The sequence below is a fragment of the Siphateles boraxobius genome, unplaced genomic scaffold, assembly GCF_051911475.1.
Source record: "Siphateles boraxobius isolate OS27281-9 unplaced genomic scaffold, OSU_SipBor_1 67, whole genome shotgun sequence".
NCBI lineage: Eukaryota > Metazoa > Chordata > Actinopteri > Cypriniformes > Leuciscidae > Siphateles > Siphateles boraxobius.
Genome location: NW_027509194.1, coordinates 132,501 through 153,886, shown reverse-complemented (window position 1 = coordinate 153,886; position 21,386 = coordinate 132,501). Strand labels below are relative to the sequence as shown.

The 21,386-nt window shown below is 38.5% G+C and overlaps 2 protein-coding genes across 2 annotated transcripts in view; one reads left to right on the top strand and one right to left on the bottom strand.

Moving 5' to 3' along the window:
- The window catches only part of LOC143722531 (protein PRRC2B-like), a 55,468-nt gene extending 45,453 nt beyond the window's left edge, over positions 1–10,015 (bottom strand). Inside the window, exons 1-3 of the mRNA XM_077213903.1 lie at positions 9,847–10,015; positions 7,115–7,293; positions 5,949–6,126 (exon numbers count right to left, since the gene is read on the bottom strand). Of these exons, the coding sequence (XP_077070018.1) occupies positions 5,949–6,126; positions 7,115–7,229 (293 nt within the window). The 5' untranslated portion in view covers positions 7,230–7,293; positions 9,847–10,015. The remainder of the gene's footprint in view (positions 1–5,948; positions 6,127–7,114; positions 7,294–9,846) is intronic.
- A 1,478-nt stretch (positions 10,016–11,493) lies between these two features.
- Positions 11,494–21,386, top strand: part of LOC143722539 (endothelial differentiation-related factor 1 homolog) — a 10,314-nt gene continuing 421 nt past the window's right edge. Inside the window, exons 1-4 of the mRNA XM_077213921.1 lie at positions 11,494–11,626; positions 12,976–13,027; positions 15,216–15,376; positions 19,650–19,743. Coding sequence (XP_077070036.1) covers positions 11,549–11,626; positions 12,976–13,027; positions 15,216–15,376; positions 19,650–19,743 — 385 coding nt within the window. The 5' untranslated portion in view covers positions 11,494–11,548. The remainder of the gene's footprint in view (positions 11,627–12,975; positions 13,028–15,215; positions 15,377–19,649; positions 19,744–21,386) is intronic.

Below are 21,386 nucleotides of genomic sequence, written 5' to 3'. Positions count from 1 at the left end.
CAAACACATGCCTATCTTCATAACTCTTTTTAGTTTTTTGAATTCGACCCAAATCCTAAATTTCACTTGCACTGCACTGTATTTTTTTCATGATTAATATTGCATTGCAAAATAATGTGTGCTGGTCAACTAGTCTAAAATTAAGAAACCCCTAGAAAACAGTAAAACAAAACATTTGTACATTTAATATAGTTCTACTTAATTTGTTATTCCAATATCCAAATATGATAGCCTACTTGATTAAAAGAAAAGAAAAAAGGGCTTTTATTTGTGCCGTGCTGTCTTTGCATTTGAACATTGCACATTTTAAACAGGACACGCATTAGCTGAATAAACCTTAGCCAATAAAAACATACTTATAGAAAATAGTTGACAATGAATAGACAGGAGTCCTGTCACAGGACCAATAATAGCAAAACGAATCACTTATTCTAAAAAGAATATCAAATATATGTTGGAAGAATCTGACATAGGGCTGTGTTAATAGTAAAACGTCCTTCATTTAACGAATTTTAAAAACACGGGATAAAAAATGCTTTCTGGCATTTTGACAGGAAAAAAACCACAACCAAGAACAAAACAGTTCGTAAATTTTCATTTTACAATTATCATCTCTCTCTGTGCGTGCGGTCTGTGTTTGTTTGAGAGAGAGAGAGCGCAGCACTGATACAACGGTTTCTTATCCATAAGTAACGCGCTAGTTTTCATACAAAATTATTATGTAACATAATTAGGTACTTTAGTTATTATAACACAATAATGTAACACATGCAGGCTACGTTTCTCAACACTGAGAATGAATAAATAAACGCCTGTTTGCAGACTGTTATCAGTACATTAATCCACAAATCACAGCACTTTCATAATCAGTAAGCCATAGCGATTTTAATTTTATTTAGATTTATTGTTCATCAATACTTAAAGGAGAACTCCGGGCAATTTGTAAGTTAATCTTGATCGTTAGACCTTTGTAAGTACTGACTATAGAAAAAAAAACGAACCGGATTGGTGCTTGCTACGCGGAGCTGCGACCGCGAATGCCCAGAGCTCCCACCCAGCTTAAACGGCAGCTATGGGGGCATCGACATAAAGAGCGTTTTTGAGCCTCTTAACAGACACAAAATGCAATTAAAATGTCTGTCCAACATGAACAGGGACCCTACATGTGAACAAGATGCGTTTAGCAACTTAGCCATTGTTTCAACTCACCTAAATAGTCTTTTAGACGGCAAGCTGTAGTCTCGCGCTGCAGTCCCGTGCTGTAGCCGGAAAAGGTAAACAATGTCCAGGTGGGAGGAGCGTTGATCATGTGCGACGAGTTATGATCAGAGTTGCTTACAAGTGAAGAAGAAATGGTTCGTGTTTGTGCCTTTCCGAATTGTGGCGACAGAATGCGAAAATATAAGAGCTTAAATTTTCATCGTCTTCCTTTCCATGACCTCGAGATTCTGCAGTTGTGGCTAGTTGTACTTCAACTTGATGTGCAAACTCCCGTAGAAGTACTACGCGCTAAAGATTACCGCATTTGCAGTGAACACTTTGACAAGGATGACTACACACACTCAACACAGGGGGGCCGTTTGAAGAAAAATGCCATTCCACGTACGAAGACTCGTCGCACATGATCAACGCTCCTCCCACCTGGACATTGTTTACCTTTTCCGGCTACAGCACGGGACTGCAGCGCGAGACTACAGCTCGCCGTCTAAAAGACTATTTAGGTGAGTTGAAACAATGGCTAAGTTGCTAAACGCATCTTGTTCACATGTAGGGTCCCTGTTCATGTTGGACAGACATTTTAATTGCATTTTGTGTCTGTTAAGAGGTTCAAAAACGCTGTTCAAAAACGCTCTTTATGTCGATGCCCCCATAGCTGCCGTTTTAGCTGGGTGGGAGCTCTGGGCATTCGCGGTCGCAGCTCCGCGTAGCAATCACCAATCCGGTTCGTTTTTTTTTCTATAGTCAGTACTCACAAAGGTCTAACGATCAAGATTAACTTACAAATTGCCCGGAGTTCTCCTTTAAGCATTTTAAATTTGCATGGCTGTATGATGTCTTCATCTTATCTGAGTGACATGAATGACGGAGTATTTTAAGATAACCCATGGGATTGCGATCACTCCGTGTGATAATAGAATCCAGATTAAGTTAACTCAATACAATACTTCAACTTTCCACATCCACCCCAGCCCGTTTACCTACAGGAGTCAGAAGTGCCGTGACTACTGTAGCCTACTGTCCTCGCTCATGAACTCAGTCAGAGGCGGCCGCGGGAGTGGAAGCGGGATCGAGCGGGATTCTTTATAGCTGTCGATTTTCAGTCTCTTTTTAATGATAGGCCTTACGCATCTGTCAATCATACCCGCTTGCTATTTGGGGAATGAACCCAGCGCTATGATTGGTCGAACTCCGCTTTTTTTTCTTTCTTTTTAAAAAAAAAAAGCAAGCGCTATCAGGCCTGAAAATGTAATATTCTGACTGTTTAAGTTTTATTAAAATTAACCATTGGTCATCCAGTATCATGCATTTAGATCATGATAACCACAGATAAAACCAGGCATAGCCTATAGCACCTCACTATCATGGCCATGGCAAAATCTAACTTTATGGTTTCTATGGTATATATATGAAAACAGTAGCCTAAATACATGATTAAATACTGTAATTATATTCCATTAGTCATTTAATACATTGTCTCCATTAATAATATAATACAATTCAATATGTAAATCCCACATTTCATGGTGCAGTTAATATTACTAGACTAACGTTACAGTAAATCCATGGTAAATGATGGGAATTTGTAGACGGAAAGGCCTTCTGACTGAATCGTTGCGCAGTGTTTCTCCTGTTTGTCAGCGCTGTTTCATCTGCCTTTAAACTGGTTTAAATCAGTGAGACATTTGTGTTCAAGCGCTTCTCACTGGATCTCGTGAGCGAGCCCGATCAGAATAAACCATAGACAGTAAAAGAAAGGAGTAAACGCATTTGCTCTATTGAGTTCGCGCTGCCATTTGGACTTTGAGCCGAGTGGATTAACGGTCCGTGTGGCGCGCGGTTCAAATGAGTTTCGTTCCGCTTTTGCCGCATAAACATTATCGAACATTTATCGAACTCTTGATATCGTTTATCAAGAAAATTATATCGCGATAACTATCGTTATCGTTTTATAGCCCAGCCCTAGTTTAATCAGTTTGAAACATTTGTTTATTTGTGACGACACTTAAGTTTTGTAACTTGATTCAATAGTTAGTTCATTAGTGCCACACACTTGTTCAGCAGCGTTGGTTCTAGAAGCATTTTTTCCATTTATTTCTCCCATAGGGCTTTTTAAAAAGGCTTCTTTGAAGAATTATAAGCCATGAACCAAACTTAGCCGGCTACGAGGGGAATCATAACATTACAAATCTTGATTTCAAGCTAAAAATTGGACAAAAAAAAACACAATGGTAAAAGACTGAGCTTGCCAGCTTCAGTGAGGGAAAGAACTACAATCAATCCATTGCAAAAAAGCATAATCGTGTTAAAAACAATTGAGAAATAAAACCACTCGTTTTAAAATGTTGCATAAATGTATGGATATATGTATATATATATTAGGTTTATTGTACAATATGCATATATATTCAAATATTTAAGTATTTTGAGAGTGTAGAGAGATTGACTTAAGTCATTTGTGGTGATTCATGGCAGTGGGCGGAGCTAAAAAGTGTTTGCTTGTTTCGTAGTTTTTCACCAGGAATTCCACCGTTAAACAATTACTTTAAAACTGAGTTGAAATAATGCAGGCTGGCGGCTTCAAAAGAAGCAAATGCTATCGATTAACAACCTTGTCGCTCACAATTATTGATTATTAATCATGTGATCGTGGTTATTACACAACCGTTGTGATGTCATGATCGCACTAATATGTGCAATATAAATAAAATGTACTTACTTACTAAGCCATATACTTTCTAAGAACCAGGTATTATCAAAATTCACCATCACCTTTTATTCGCATCCCTGGCTCACATGCGAGCAGCGCTGACACAAGCAATGCCTACATGAAATAAATTATGCGATTTCATCATACAGTAACCAGAACCACACCCTCAACCAGTTCATTTTGGGATTTACACAACTCGCATGGTTCATACTTTTTGAAAAAAACACTTCCCTGAAAAACACAGGACTGACTGTAATGAATCTCCCTTTCTCTTTACACACATGCCTTTTTTAAAGTCCCCCTGTGTTGAAAATCCACTATTTAATGTTGTTTATGTGTCTATGTGGTGTTTTTAATATGCTTTGAGACAAATCATGTGTAAATTCATAAGTCGACAGCATTGCTGAGTATTTTCTCCTTAAAGGAGTCATAACCTGTAATTTTCACTCTTCCACGAGGATCAATGTATGTTATGATTGCCTAAGGATTATACATTGGCCGGGAAGCCGATATTCAAAAGTGAAGCGTTTGTTTACCCCAGGGTTCGTAAACCAGCGCACTCAAATACGAGATTTTACTTTCTCCCCTGACTTGACGTCAAGACGGGGCAGGATATAGGTATATGGACACCGCAGACATATTCTGCAGGAAGCCCGTCCTGCCCCTCTCCCCCTCTGATTCAGTCAAGAAAAATGCAGAAATGTAGTGCACACGTGAGTTGCTCTGTGGTTGACTGCCAGAATCAACATTCAAATGTGTTTTCTCTACCAAAAACGGACCAAACTACTAGGGACCAGTGGATGAAATTCATTTTTAATGACGCTGTTCCAACAACCTTATCAACTGGCTCAACGTTAGGTGTCTGCGCTAAACATTTTACACAGGAATCCTTTACATATTTGGGGCAATATCAGGCGAAGTTTGCCTCGAAGCTACGTTTGGAAAAAGGTGCCATTCCACCAATCAGGGACTTGCCTGAAATTGAAACGGTAAGACTGTGGTTTTATTACTCTACTGTGTGTAACAAACAGCAGCTAACTACTAATGCGGCTATTGTATGTAACGTTAGCTTCGAGGTAAACACGGGGAATGGACTCTACGAATGCTAGTCACATCTTTCCACTTTGTTTTACACTACAGTAGTGACGGTACAGGAGTCCATGCACAGTGCCTAAAACGGTTTGCTAAATGTAATTATGAAAACAATATACCACAAAACATTATTAGCAAAACTCATCGAAAACATGCAGTCTGAAAAATAGCTTTCAGTTAGTGGGGCTTCTGTAAGAATGTATCTGGCAATGGTGTATTTTTTCTTTTTCTGACAAATATATGACTTATGCTGAAGTTACCTGCGGTGTCAAGCCCCCTCCTTCCTGCCACCAATCAACGCGCCCCTCATTTGCATTATTAAAATGACCGTCCACGACAGCCAAAATATCACATCAGATCTCGCGAGACAATAATGCATTCAGAAATAAGGGTCAGAGGAGCTCTGTGTTTATTTTTTTTCCACTTTTCTTTTTTAGAAGGGCCTGAAAGACTATAATAGGGCGTGGGTATCCGAGGTAATACTAGGTTATGACTCCTTTAAAACTGCAGTGAACCAAAGACAATCTCAAAAACACCCTTTGAAATCGCTGGTGTTTCTGACGTCACAAACTACCTTGCAACCAATCAGATCAACGTGTGATCGTCAAAGAGTGGATCTCTGAGTGAGTGAGTGAGTGGAGGCGGGGCTCATTTGCATATTCATAGAACCGCACATACTAAATCAGGCAAGAGTGTCAAGTTACATTCAAGATATTTTAAGGCATTTTTAAGGGAAAAACATTTAAATGTAATTTTGGTGATCAAAGACGAGTTTTAAGGGATACAATTATCGGACTTTAACACAAGCCGCTCTGCATGACAATAACTACACACACGCCTGCTGTAAAACGACAAAACACTCTACCGCTCAACATCTGTCCTCACACAGGCCACACTAGAAATGTTTTACTGAGCGTTCGGGCCTGACCTCTTTGGATCGGGTTGATCCTGCTTGTTTGCCCATCCTGTACCGTCTTTGGGCACGATAAACACGTTGGGATCGTTTCCTTTACTCTCAGACTTCAGGCTCGGCAGGTGAGCGGGAGGAGGCATGCGCCGGGCTGCGGCCACTTTGCCAAGACTCTGTAAGCCATGTCGTGCAACAACTGCAGGAGAGAGACAGGAGAGAGCCGGTCACACAGACACATATACAGGGGACACATCACGGATACATGGGACAGACGCGATAAATGTGAATATGAAGCGCTTTGACATTTAAGTTCTTATGAAATCAGAGAACATTTTAATGAAGGACAGCTGGAATGCGTGATGTCTGCATGGGGGCGACTCCAGTCTGAGGAACATGACATCTATCTGAAATATTTGTAAGTGAACGCGTGAATAAGAAAGGGTTCGTACAGACACTGTAAAATCAAATTACAGGACTTTCAAGGACTTTAACCACTACTTTTTATTTTTTTCCAAGGATTTCAATCAGAGATCTCACTTATCAAACAACAGCTTTCTTCATTATCTTTTAAATTCTAAAAAGGTAAATAGATCAATAAAAATAAGCGGTTACACTTTATTCTAAGGTGTCATTGTTACAGTGTAATTATATATTTAAGTACTGCGTAATAATAATTTACTCTTTTTACTACGGTAAGTACATGTAACATAAGTAACAAGGACACTGTAAAATAAAGTGTTACCAAATAAGCTAATAAAACAAAATGGTATGAATAAAGTGCAGCAGATGCAATGACTGTGGCAAGTTTAACCATTAAAAAAAGCACTTTTCATTTGTTTTTCTCCAATGAATATATGATTGACCTGAAGAATAAAAGCTGTATCATTTACTTGGATATTTATAAGAGCAATATCACAATATCATAGCCATGTGAAATAACTCTATATCAGACGGACTGCAGCTTTAATTCTGTATGAAAATAAATTTCCCATGTATTGTCCTTCTAATAATTCAAGCACTTCTTTCAGGAAATTTTCAAGTACATGTTTTCCAGGACTTAAATTTCAAAGAGTCAAATTCAAGCATTTTAAAGCACCTCGAACGAACCCTGATAAGAGTATCAAATACTCCCAGACAGAATTTATTATGAATATATGTCTGAATATTGAGTTCTTGAGTCTCACCTGTGGTTTTCTGAGTTTCTATTGACTTCCCTTTGTACTTGTCAAATAGGCTGAGTGATGAATACTTGCTTTTCCCATCCTTGGACTTGGTTATTTGCCCCAAACGATCGGACATTGCGATGTAATGTCATCGAGTATGGGAATTTTTCTTTGCACCTCTTCCTCAGTACCGTCTGTTTCTGTGGAAAAACACAACACAAGAATCAATATAACTCTGAAGCTGTATAATGGTTTCAATGCCAGAAAGAAGATCTGGTTCAGACACATTTGAAAGCTGGTCAACAGCAAAACACACTCTTGGACAGAATAATTAGCCAGGTCAGGTAGAGACAAAAACAAGATGCAAACCGGCTCACTGAGAGAGTCTCGGACTGGAGATGTCGGCGTGAGGTCAAAGCAACATCATGTTCAAGAAAACAGAAGTGTTGCACAACAACACACAATCAACAATTTCATGATTCAAAAACTGTAAAAAGACACATTAAATAAGCAGAAGCTCAAACATGCGGTCGCTCTCGTTGATCAAAAAAGCATGCACTGCAAAAAATGCTTTTCTTACTCAATATTGTCGTCTTGTTTCCAGTCCAAATATCTAAATATTCTTAAATCAAGATGCATTTACTAGAGGAGTAAAATGCCACTTGATATTAAGTCTTGTTTTCTGGGGAAATGATTAAAGTGAGTCGTTGCTTTTAAAATGCAAAATTATCTGTCAATGGGGTGAGAAATGAACTCAAACAGAAACTAGATTATTTTTTCTTACCCCATTGGCAGAAATTTTAGCTTTTTTAAGCAAAAACTCACTTAATTTTGATTTATTTCCCCAGAAAGCAAGACATAATATCATATGGCATTTTATTACTTTAGTAAATGCATCTTGATTTAAGAATTTTTTGATATTTCGACTGGAAACAAGACAAAAATACCGAGTAAGAAAAGCATTTTTTGCAGTGTGTCTGAGTTACGGTTTACTATGTTTTGATGCATGTGCGCTGATCTAAGTTTATATGTGACTAAAAGTTTACATAAAATCTGTTTATGATATAAAGTAGTCATGTTACTTCAGGAGATTGACTTTTTTTGGTTACATGGACTTTCAATGGAGGGTCAGAGTTCAGTAATACACATTTCAATATCTTGAAAGAAAGTCTTATGAGTTTGGATGATGATGATGATGTCAGAACGATCATGTTCGGACGGACTAACGCGTTAAAGGAATAATTCGCACACATCTAGAAGCTTGCACTGTCATTAATGGGGTTTCTGTGGCGGCGCAGTAAATAAAACACACCGTCTGCTTACACACACACACACAAGAGCAAATAATCTTCAGCTTTAACTTTAATTGAAAACCTTCAATTTACACTAAAACAATCCAGAGACATCTAAAGAGAAAAGATATTCACGGACCGTTGAAATAAAGCCCCAGTAAAGATGTCTTTCAATTACTTTGGACTGAAGCTATGAAGACAAAAAAGATTTTTAAAAAATAAGGTAACAATTTATCCGTCCCACCTTATATTAAGTATCTTTTGTAATAACACTTAAATAACTCGTTTGATACAATGCACTTATTGTTTGATTATATATACACACATGTTCCTAACATCACTGTATCCCACATCAACAGCAGCACAAGTGTTTCACAAAGACATCAACACAATAAATACACTGTACATGGTTATGTTTTGATGCAAGTACATACTAGTTAAAGACGCCTTATATAAAGTGGGAGCACTTTATTTTACAGTGTTTGTACTGCAGGTAACAGTCAATTATACACACAATAACTAACCCTAAACCAAGCCCTAACCCTAATTATACAGTAAATACATGTTATTCATTAATATTACTCAGTACTTGGACAAAGACACCTTTAAATAAAGTGTAACCTTTAAAAATAAATCAAGTGCGTGAACACTAACACACAAAGCATTATATTTCCACTCTGATAGACAATCCTTCATCATCATCATCATCATCATCATCATCATCATCATCACCGCCAAACTCACTCAACATGAGACAGAAATGTGAAATACACAAATACAGAGACAACAGCACACATTAAACAAGACAATAATTGTGGAATCAAACTGATTTATTAGCGAAATATGAAACTGGTGTCGGGCTAAATTAAACCAACACATCTGTCAAATCCAATCTTTAAACTACAGTCTGCTGTTAGTGAAACAAGAGAATCGTTATAATCACGAACACTGAATCTCTCGGTTATAACACGAACTCGTACGCGAATAGAGTCAGTTAGCATGAGATGTAAACAGAAGCTCTCCAGCCTGATTACTGAACACACAGCTCATTTCACACACATCTGATCAACACAATCACACACCACAGTCTGTACATATACGTGTGAGCGCTGATTAATAACGATATTTTATATAATCTGCGAGATTTTGACAAATTCTCTGAGAGCTTTAGCAATGCTAACGGAGATTAGCCGCGAGCCGCTTCTGGTGTATAAACTTCAGCAGAACTGACACACGAGCTTCAAACATAGACAAAATCGCAAGTAGCGCGGGTGTTTAATTAAAATAGACCAGTATATTGACTAATCAATGCGTTAATGAGGGTTTTGAGTGGACTTGTTGATGTGTGAGGCGATTAAAAATGGCTGCTCCTCAGAACAAAGCGACACAAACACTCAGACATCCTGCGACAAACCGACCCGAAACACGCGAATAACCGCACGGAGCGCGCGAATAACTCACCGATTACACGTATGATTGTCACTTCAGATCACATATATCGATATATTTCCACCGGAGAGAGAAACTCGTCAGGATGGATAGAGATTTCTCAGTGTTTTTCTCTGTTCGCTTGTTATCGGGTTTTCCCGGCCTGAGAGTGAAGCTGCTGCTGCTGCCGCCCAGAGCGGATATGACGTCACCACCGAGCCACAGCGACGCCTGCAGGAATAAAATAAACTTATTAAAATTATTTTTTTAATGGAATATTGTAGGGTTTATTCTAAATTATTTATCTGTGAACATCATTATTCTGTTAATAATATTGAATCAGAATAAGTTCCTCTTGCAGCATCTCTGCTCTTCCCTGATGGCGAGGGCGGGGCAACCTGTCACTCACATGAGATCCACCAATAGCAAACCACAACCATCCAACAGTCCAATCAATTCCCCACGGACATAATCAAGCCCCGCCCTACATTTGTTCTTGTTCCAGAAGCGTTTCACGCAACTTTTGTTTCATGCTGACTTTACGAATTTTCCAATGTTTGAACAAATGTTTGTTTTTATTATCGTTCCCATCTTGCAATGCTGCGTTAAGGAAACATATGCACAACTTAATGTGTCGATTAATTAATAGCAAAATATACTAATGGCCTTAAATTATCACATACTAAGCGATATAAGGTATTCCTTCCTCTTGTTTTTGGAACAATGGAACAAACGTTTGTATGTTTTTAATTATGTGTTTGTTTGTTTGTTTGTTTTTAAATACCGATTTGCAAACACGAAATTAAACGAGAAAACAAGAGGCGGGATTTATAGCGCAGTGCAGGAACTGCCTTCTGTCACATGACTTTACTCCATTCAGGCGGTCTGTTAAAACTCATTTGGCACTGAGGAGAGATATACACCTTTTAAAGCCATATTGCATAATATTTGCATTGTTTTATTTTTGTACTGTGAATGGATTTCTCCAGTTTTTTTTTTTTTTTTTGTTTTTTGAGGAGGCTCTGCCTTGGGGAATTGATTAGATGGTTGTGGTTTGCTATTGGCTGATCTCATGTGATTGACAGGTTACCCCACCCACATCATCAGAGAAGAGATGCTGCAAGAGGAAGTTATTCTGATTCAAGATTACGAGGCACATGAATTAAAGTCCCCCAGTACTCAATAATTATTTCCCTTTAAAACTCATCTTTGATCACCAAAATGACATTTTTAAATGTTTTCTCCTTGAAAACTGTTTTATCATGCCTTAAAATAATGTAACTCGACACCCTCGCCTCATTTAGTATGCGTGGTTTTATTAATATATGCTAATGAGCCCCGCCTCCACTCACTCACTCACTCAGAGATCCACTCGTTGACGATCACACGTTGATCTGATTGGTTACAAGGTAGTTTGTGACGTCAGAAACACCAGCGATTTCAAAGCGTGTTTTTGAGACTGTCTTTGGTTCACTGCAGTTTTAAGGAGAAAATACTCAGCAATGCTGTCGACTTATGAATTTACACATGATTTGTCTTAAAGCTTATTAAAAAAAACACATTTATAATAAATACTGCAAAATTCCACACAGAAATAAGAAGTGGCATTCTTGACGGCTGGAACTGCGGGTGTCGCTGTTGGCGTTCAGTGAAACTCTGCTCCAGTGTCAGCGGATCTGGTTCTAATCTCTCACACACACACACACACACACACACACACACACACACAGACAGCATGGCCGAGAGCGACTGGGACACAGTGACCGTGTTGAGGAAGAAGAACCCCTCTGCCTCTCAGTCCAAATCCAGACAGGTGAGTGTGTTCTGATGATCCGGATCACGTTTCGGGTTCGGGTTCGGCTAATCAACACGTGCGCGCGCTGGAATCTAGAATATTCTCTCGATTCATAACAACTCTAGACAGTCACGTGTTTCATTATCATGTTCTTGTTGTTTGGACAAACAGAAACTATGTCAGAAATTTGAAACAAGTGCTGTGAAACAATATGTGGAAAGTGCTTTGCTACTGAATTTGCATTGAAAGCGAATGCGACGCATGGCAATAAAATGACTTATGAAATATGGGTAACGTTAACACTTTACCATACGATTCATTAGTTAACGTATTAACTAACAATGAGCAATACATTTGTTACAGTCTTTATCTTTGTTAATGTTAGTTGATAAAACTACAGCTGTTCATTGTTTGTTCATGTTAGTTCCCAGTGCATTAACTAATGCTAACTAATACAACCTTTGATTTTAATAATGTATTAGTAGCTCAAATGTTGAAATGAATATGAACTAAGATTAATAAATGCTGAAGAAGTATTGTTCATTCTTAGTACGTCAACTAATGAACCTTATTGTAACCGGAAATGGAATCTCTCGATCCATAACAAGTCTCTAGAGACAGTCACATATTTCATTTTCATGTTCTTGTTGTTTGGAAAAACAGAAAAAGTGTATGAAATAAAATAAAAAAATGCGAAAAAATATGTATTGTGGAAAGTGCTTTGCAAATAAACTGATTTTGCATTGAAAGCAACGCTGGTGAAAGAAACATATGCTAAGTATACTTGCAACCCATACTAATTCAGTATACTTCAAGTGTGTTAATGATTAGTTAACTTAAAGTGTGCTGTTTTAAAACAAATAATTTTGTACTAAGTATGTTTTAGTTGTAATTAAATTGTAGTAAAGCATAACTTTTAGTTTACTTGTGTGTGTGCTAAATTGGAACGATTTCAAGTATATGCCTGTGACTAATTACATGCTTGATTAATGATATTAAAGTGTACTTTATTTGTGTTACAAGTACGTTAAAAAATTAATTGCATTCAAAACATACCTAAAATATATTTTTTATAAAGTGCAAATAAATACACAATTTTCACCTCAAGTATATTTTTCTAAAATATACTACGGTACAATTATTTTAAAGTGTGTTGAAAGTTGTATTGTGAAAATGGGTAAAAGCATGATCTAATAAGCTTTTAATATATATAAAGATAGTTTTTGAGTATTTTTGCAATATACTATTGAAAAAGGGAATATATTTTTAAACGCAAGTATACTTTGTTTTCCGCTAGGGAAATGTGAAGCGTGGCGATAGAATGATCCTGAAATAAGTGTGTGTTGTGTGTGTGATTGCTGTTGTAGGCGGTCGCCGCTGCGCAGAGACGTGGAGATGACGTCGAGACCACCAAAAAATGTAAAGAAATATTATTACTTTTATGCATCTGGCAGTTTGTTCTAGTGTTGGACTGTAGATTTACTGGAGTGTGTTTGACAACAACAACTTTAATCTCACACATCATCAGTACAGTAAAACTCAATACATCTGTCACTGTAATAACATCACATAAATCATCTTTATTCAATGAGTTGTTTCAAATTTGAGGTTATCATTAAGAAATGAGCTTTCGTCTAATGAGGTCATAAGTAAAACTGTGAGTATTTGTTTCAGGTTCATGTGATTGTTTATGATCCTCAATGAGAAAGTCACCAAATTTCCGGTTCTCCAGTACTTCCAGTATTTATTTTTATAGCGCTTTTCACAATTAATTCAAAGAAAAAAGTGTCCTCTGCTATAAACTGAAACTGATTCAAACACATTCAGAGATTATAAGCGTGGCTTTTGTGAAGATGTTTATGTATTTGTGTTTTCCCTTTGTCTTTTTCAGAACGGCATTGATATTTTGTGTGATAAAGATGAGGAAAGCATGACAGTTCATATTCACTATATCATTAGAATATTGCGTATGTTTAATCTTATAATGAAAACATCATCATAGTTAGACGTCTTTTCTTGTGTCAGTGTTTAAACGCATCATGAAAGTGAAGTTGTGCTGGTCTTTTCTCCTCTATTGTGTCGTATATCGAGTGAAACGCTTCTGGAACAAGAACAGATGTGGGCGGGGCTTGATTGTGTCTGTGGGGAATTGATTGGATGGTTTTGGTCTGCTATTGGCTGATCTCATGTGAGTGACAGGTTATAGTTCCGCCCATATCATCAGAGAAGAGAAGAAAAGCTGCAAGACTTATAGAGAGCCTAAGCCCCTCCCCTTCCGGTGGACCATGGGACATTATTTCAGATAAATATTGTATGGTAGTCAATGGCGAGAGACAACAAATATTTGGATATATACACCCGTTTAAATTGTGCCCTGAACTACACATATGATGTTTGTCAATTTAAAAGATACATTTTAAAGTCAAGAGAGTTTAAAGTTGGATGTAAAACTGTTGAGGTATAAGACTGTGAAAATACGTAATTACAAATGCAAAAAGCTAACTTTACCGAAGCTAACGTTACCGAAGCTAACGTTACCGAAGCTAACGTTACTGAAGCTAACTTTACTGAAGCTAACTTTACTGAAGCTAACTTTACTGAAGCTAACTTTACTGAAGCTAACTTTACTGAAGCTAACGTTACTGTTACTGAAGCTAACGTTACTGAAGCTAACTTTACTGAAGCTAACGTTACTGAAGCTAACGTTACTGAAGCTAACTTTACTGAAGCTAACGTTACTGAAGCCAACGTTACTGAAGCCAACGTTACTGAAGCCAACTTTACTGAAGCTAACTTTACTGAAGCTAACTTTACTGAAGCTAACTTTACTGAAGCTAACTTTACTGAAGCCAACTTTACTGAAGCTAACTTTACTGAAGCTAACTTTACTGAAGCTAACTTTACTGAAGCTAACTTTACTGAAGCTAACTTTACTGAAGCTAACTTTACTGAAGCTAACGTTACTGTTACTGAAGCTAAGGTTACTGAAGCTAACTTTACTGAGGCCAACGTTACTGAAGCCAACGTTACTGAAGCCAACGTTACTGAAGCTAACTTTACTGAAGCTAACTTTACTGAAGCTAACGTTACTGAAGCTAACGTTACTGAAGCTAACTTTACTGAAGCTAACTTTACTGAAGCTAACTTTACTGAAGCTAACGTTACTGAAGCTAACGTTACCGAAGCTAACGTTACCGAAGCTAACGTTACCGAAGCTAACGTTACCGAAGCCAACGTTACCGAAGCTAACGTTACCGAAGCTAACGTTACCGAAGCTAACGTTACCGAAGCTAACGTTACTGAAGCTAACGTTACTGAAGCTAACTTTACTGAAGCTAACTTTACTGAAGCTAACGTTACTGAAGCTAACGTTACTGAAGCTAACGTTACTGAAGCTAACTTTACTGAAGCTAACGTCTGTCATGTTTTGTAGTCTAGCGTTATAATCGTAACGTTACGCCGTCATGCCTGTGTGTTTTGTACCAGACTGCACACAAGCGGAGGGGCGGGGCTTAGGCTCTCTATCCTGATTGAAGATTATCATCACTATAATGATGTGCACTGATAATATATGCAATATTCCCGATTGACGTGAGTGCTCTCTCAGGGTCGGCGGGTCAGAATAAGCAGCATCTGGTGACGAAGAACACGGCTAAACTGGACCACGAGACGGAGGAGCTGCATCACCAGCGAGTGCCGCTGGAAGTGGGGAAAGTGATCCAGAAAGGCCGACAGGATCAGGGTCTGACGCAGAAAGATCTCGCCACTGTAAGCAGGACCCCAGTAGTAGGCCAGTAGTGTGCCTGATCTAAATCTGTTCGCATCTGTCATATAAACTGGTAATAAGAAAAATAGTAATAAACTCAAAATAACATTATTTCATGGTTCTTTTAATAAAAAAATTTGTACAACATATTGCGCTGATTATTACGATAAAAATAATGACGTAATTATAATTGCATGACGAATTGCTGTGAATATGGTAAGGCAGTATAAGCTCATCGGATAGATACATGCTATGTCATGTTCAGTTGGCACTGATCAATATTAGATCCTTGTCTAACAAGACTTTTATATTAAACGACTTCTTTGTATCCCGGGAGCTTGACTGCATGCTTCTTTCAGAGACGTGGGTTAAACCGGGTGAGTGTTTCCCCTTCTCAGAGCTTCTTCCACCGGCATGTTCTTTCTTTAGTTCTCCACGAACCACGGGAAAAGGAGGGGGTCTAGCGCCAGTTTTTAAAACCATGCTAAACTGTAAGAAAACCCCTTGTGAACAATACAAGAGCTTTGAGCTGCAACTCTTCGAGCTAAACCTCAATCTAACAGTATTATGTGCGCTCATTTACCGCCCTCCCAAATTCAATAAGGATTTTATAAAGGATTTTTCGGCGTTCGTGGCAGGCATGGCTCTTAAGTATGATCATTTTTTAATTGTTGGTGATTTTAATATTCATGTGTGCTGTACTTCTAAGCCCTTGGTCAAGGACTTTTTAAACATCTTAGATTCGTTTAACCTCAGTCAGTCTGTGAACTGCCCGACTCATAACAAGGGACATATTTTAGACTTGGTCTTGTCCCATGGCCTAAATCTGTCCATAAAGGATATTTCTGATGCAGGTATTTCTGACCATATGCCTGTCTTGTTTTCTGTTTCTCTGCCGCGCCCTCTAAGTAAAGCGTGCGTACCCATGCGTCAGCGGCGCGCTATAAGTCCATCTACGGCTTCCCTTTTTGCTGCAGCGTTCGATAACTCTCCTTTCATGTCCATGGGTGCCTCTTGTTCAAATATGGACATTGATGAACTGGTTACTCTATTTGACTCAACGTGCACAGAAATTCTTGACTCAATAGAACCGTTTATGCTTAGGCGCTCTAATTTAAATGGAGAGCCATGGCACAATGACAATACTCGTGCTCTCAGAAGGGAATGTCGCCGTGCTGAGAGAAAATGGAAAAAAGACAAACTTCATGTATCTCTGGGGATGTTAAGGGACTGTTTGTCTAACTACCAAGACGCTGTTAAGGCTGCAAAGACTCAGTATATGTCAAACCTTGTACAAAACAACTGTCACAAACCTCATGTTCTTTTTAATGTTCTAAATAGGATAATCAACCCCCCTGAGCATACTGGCATCATTCCCAGTGCCCTTCTGTGTGACAGATTTTGTAAATTCTTCATGGATAAAGTGGTCAATATCCGGGCCTTAACCCTTTGTGTTGCGCCAGATCCCAGTATTTTACCTTTATGTTCAGTTGTTTTTGAAGATTTTATGCCAATATCTCTCTCTGAGCTGTCAAAGATGGTCCAAAGTTTAAGACCCTCGGTCCGTTCATCAGACAGCCTTCCAGCCAAACTTTTTAAAGATGTTATTGACACTGTTGGGCCTTGTATTTTAAATTTGATAAACTTGTCACTTTCAGCTGGGCGTGTTCCGGGTGCTTTTAAAAAGGCCATCGTGCAGCCCCTCCTGAAAAAGCATAATTTGGACTCCTCTGTTTTGTCCAACTACAGGCCAGTGTCTAAGCTTCCATTTTTGTGTAAAGTTTTAGAAAAAGTGGTATATGCCCAACTTCAATTGCATCTAAATTCCAACAACATCTTTGAAAAATTTCAGTCTGGTTTTAGATCCTGTCACAGTACAGAAACTGCTCTCTTAAAGGTTTTTAACGATCTTCTTTTAATTTCTGATTCTAATAGCTCTGCGATGCTAGTGCTTTTAGATTTAACGGCAGCATTTGATACGGTCAACCATAATATTTTATTATCCAGACTAGAGTCCTGTGCAGGCATTAAAGGCACTGCTCTGAAGTGGTTTCAATCATATCTGACAGATAGGTCTTTTTCTGTAAACCTTGGTCCTTTTTATTCAGACAAAGCCCCAATTGACAGCGGGGTGCCTCAAGGCTCAATTTTAGGCCCAGTCTTGTTTTCTCTATATATGCTACCCCTGGGATCAATCTTCCAAACACACAATATTTCCTTTCATTGTTTCGCAGATGACATCCAAATATATCTACCTTTGAATATCAAAACAAACTCAGTTGAAGCTCTGAAAAAATGTTTACAAGAAGTTAAAGACTGGATGTCATTGAATTTTTTAAATCTAAATGACAAAAAAAACTGAACTTGTAATTTTTGGGGAGCCCGATGTCTCTGGTTTTAACAGTACTCTTGAACAAATGCTGCCAAATGGCTGCCCGTCAGTAAAAAGTCTTGGTGTTTTTATTGACAGTTCTTTTAAACTCGATAAACAAATCAGCTCAGTGGTTAAAACAAGCTTCTTTCAGCTTAGACTTCTAGGGAAGGTCAAGCCCTATCTGCCCCAAAACCAACTGGAAAAAGTTGTGCATGCCCTGATAACAAATCGCCTGGACTATTGTAACTCATTGTACTATGGCCTTGATCAGTCTTCAGTTCGCCGATTACAACTAGTTCAAAATGCGGCTGCACGCCTGATGACAGGGATAAGGCGCAGAGACCACATCACCCCGGTACTGTCATCTCTCCACTGACTGCCTGTCATTTTTAGAATCCATTTTAAGATCTTATTGTTTGTTTTTAAATCTCTAAATGGGTTGGCTCCATCATATTTATCCGACATGTTGACTCTGCACACGCCAGTCAGAGCACTTAGGTCCACTGACCAGCTGCTTTTAAACTGTCCAAGGTCCAGACTGAAAACCAGAGGGGACAGAGCATTTTGTGTTGCAGGTCCTAAGCTCTGGAACGCTCTTCCTTTCAATATTAGAGCAGCTACCTCTATGGAGAGTTTTAAATCACTTTTAAAAACTCATCTTTTTGCATTTGCTTTTTAATACAAGCTGAGTTGTGTAATCTTTTTTTCGTGTCGCTTTTATTATGTTGTATTGTATGGTTATTTTATGTTGTTTCTCTGGATCTGTACAGCACTTTGGGGCAGCAGTGTCTGTTTGTAAACGTGCTATATAAATAAACTTGACCTTGACCTTGACCTATGCTACTACGCTAACTAAGATCAGAAATATGTTTAAATTCACGATCTATAGCTTCGGTTATATACTAGTATATGAAACATATAAGTTAAAAGACATTAATGACTCGTTATAATGTAGTTAGAAGGACTTCTATAATAAAGTGATTTTGTCTGATTTGTATCCAGGCGCTCAAGCGATTACCCATTAAACGTGCTTTGAACCAATCGGATTGCTTGGGTCGTAAGCTGGGACTCATCTCTTCACCGCACCGTCTGGCACGACTCGTGTGTTTAACGCAAACGCAACCTCTCTCTCTCTCTCTCTCTCTCTCTCTCTCTCTCTCTCTCTCTCTCTCTCTCTCTCTCTCTCTCTCTCTCTCTCTCTCTCTCTCTCTCTCTCTCTCTCTCTCTCTCTCTCTCTCTCTCTCTCTCTCTCTCTCTCTCTCTCTCATCAACACTGAAGTGATTAAACTGTAGTTTCTCCACTGGCCACTAGAGACCGGCTGCAGAAGAGACTCAATCCCATAAACCCTCATGTTAAAATGCCCAACTTTACAGCAGAATAAAACATGTTTACAGTCTGGTGCAAAAAGTGGTTTTGGTCTATATCGCTAATTTTGCCCTTCATGACGACTGTGAGGCGGGTGAATTATTTAATAACTCATCCGTTTAAATTATATTAAGCCTTAAAGTTCTGCATAATTAAGGGCGTGGCCACTTGAGTGACAGGTGGATTGCCGCTGATGTCACTACTAGCCGTTTGTGTGCTAGCGTTAACGTCACCTCAGCTAATCCGCCTCGCTGCACATGTTCGTTTATCCGGGAGTGACGCGCGGCCAAGATGGCGCCGGCCGGCTCCGCCCACTTTGGGCTTCAGAAACGCTACGAGTGACGTCACACACACTACGCACATACTTATATACAGTCTATGGTTTAATAAACGAGGGATTCAGGGCAGTCTGTTGGCAAGCGGGTAATAAAAATAACAGCATTCACTGCTGTCGAGTTATTGGGTCGTAATCTCAAAAATTCTGCCTTATTTTATCAAGTTGATCAGAAATATGTTCTGTGTTTTTGTTCACCAGAAAATCAGTGAGAAGCCTCAGGTCATCGCCGACTACGAATGTGGGAAGGCAATCCCGAATAATCAAGTCATGGGCAAAATCGAGAGAGCCATTGGTAAGCAGCGCATCCAGCAAGTGTGTGTTGTGCTGTCAATCATGAGAGAAGTCAAAATTATGACATTATGTCATCAAAGTTTTTAATGAAATGAATTAAGTCATAATTATATGATAGTTGAAATTGACAGTCAAAAGAATGATAAACAAATTAAAATTGATAATTTTTTTTAAAATGATGAAATACCAAGTCATAATTATGATAAAAAGTTGAAATTATGACACAGTTTAAATTGACATACCAAGTCAAAATTGTTATAAAAAGAAATTATTACTTAATTCATGACATACTAAGTCCAATTAAGTTGAAATTGAGTCAAAATAATGATAAAAAGTCAAAATTATGACATACGAAGTCATAATAATGTTATAAAAAGTCTAAATTACTTAATTCATGACATACTAAGTCATAATTGTATGACAAAGTTGAAACTGACAGTCAAAATAATGATAAAGTCAAAGTTATGACAAATCTTTTTATGATGACACACAAAGTCATAATTATGAGATAAAAAGTATAAATGATGACATAAAAATATTAGTAAGTCATAATTATGAGATATAAAGTAAACCCACTGAGTGTATTGAGCCGGTGTGTTGTGTGTGTAGAGATATATATATATATTATGCACATATATATTGAGACGCGCACACCTAGACTGAACATGTAACACGCATGTGCACGCCGTCTCGCACACCTAGACTGAACATGTAACACGCATGTGCACGCCGTCTCGCACACCTAGACTGAACATGTAACACGCATGTGCACGCCGTCTCGCACACCTAGACTGAACATGTAACACGCATGTGCACGCCGTCTCGCACACCTAGACTGAACATGTAACACGCATGTGCACGCCGTCTGCGCTCTCACAAGTTTGCGCGGAGATGACCTTTTTTTTCACCATTTTTCAACGCCTTTTTATTTATTATTCAACGTCGGCACTTTGGACCCTGTTTGAAGGTTTGCGTTCTCGAACACTGTTGTGTGAATGAGAGCCGGAACGCGTTAAGGGTTTTCTGTTAGAGCGGTGTGTGTTAGCGGCCGCTAAGTTAATAACTAATGATCTTTACAACGGAAGTGAATCAATCAAAACTACATTTACATTTATTCATTTAGCAGACGCTTTTATCCAAAGCGACTTACAAATGAGAAACAATAAAGCAGTTAAACTAACAGTAGGACAACAATACGCAAGTGCTATAACCCCTCTCAGTTTAACTTTAGTGCATTTTTTTTTTTAGAATAGAAGTGAAGAGAAAGTGTTAGTACTACTGAATCAAGTGCTGCCGAAAAAGATACGTCTTCAGCAGTTTCTTGAAAGTGGCGACTGACTCAGAAGCTCTGGTTGGGTTAGGCAGATCATTCCACCAACAGGGAACAGTCATGGTAAAGGTCCGAGAAAGCGATTTTGTGCCTCTTTGTGATGGTACCACAAGACGACATTCGCTAGCAGAGCGCAAGTTTCTGGATGGCACATAAGTCTGAAGTAATGAGTTTAGGTAAGAGGGAGCAGTGCTAGTGGTTGTTCTGTAGGCAAACGGCAGTGCCTTGAATTTAATGCGAGCGGCAACTGGCAACCAGTGCAATTTACTGAGGACTTTATTTAAACTAATTTTATCTAGACAATAACTTTATTC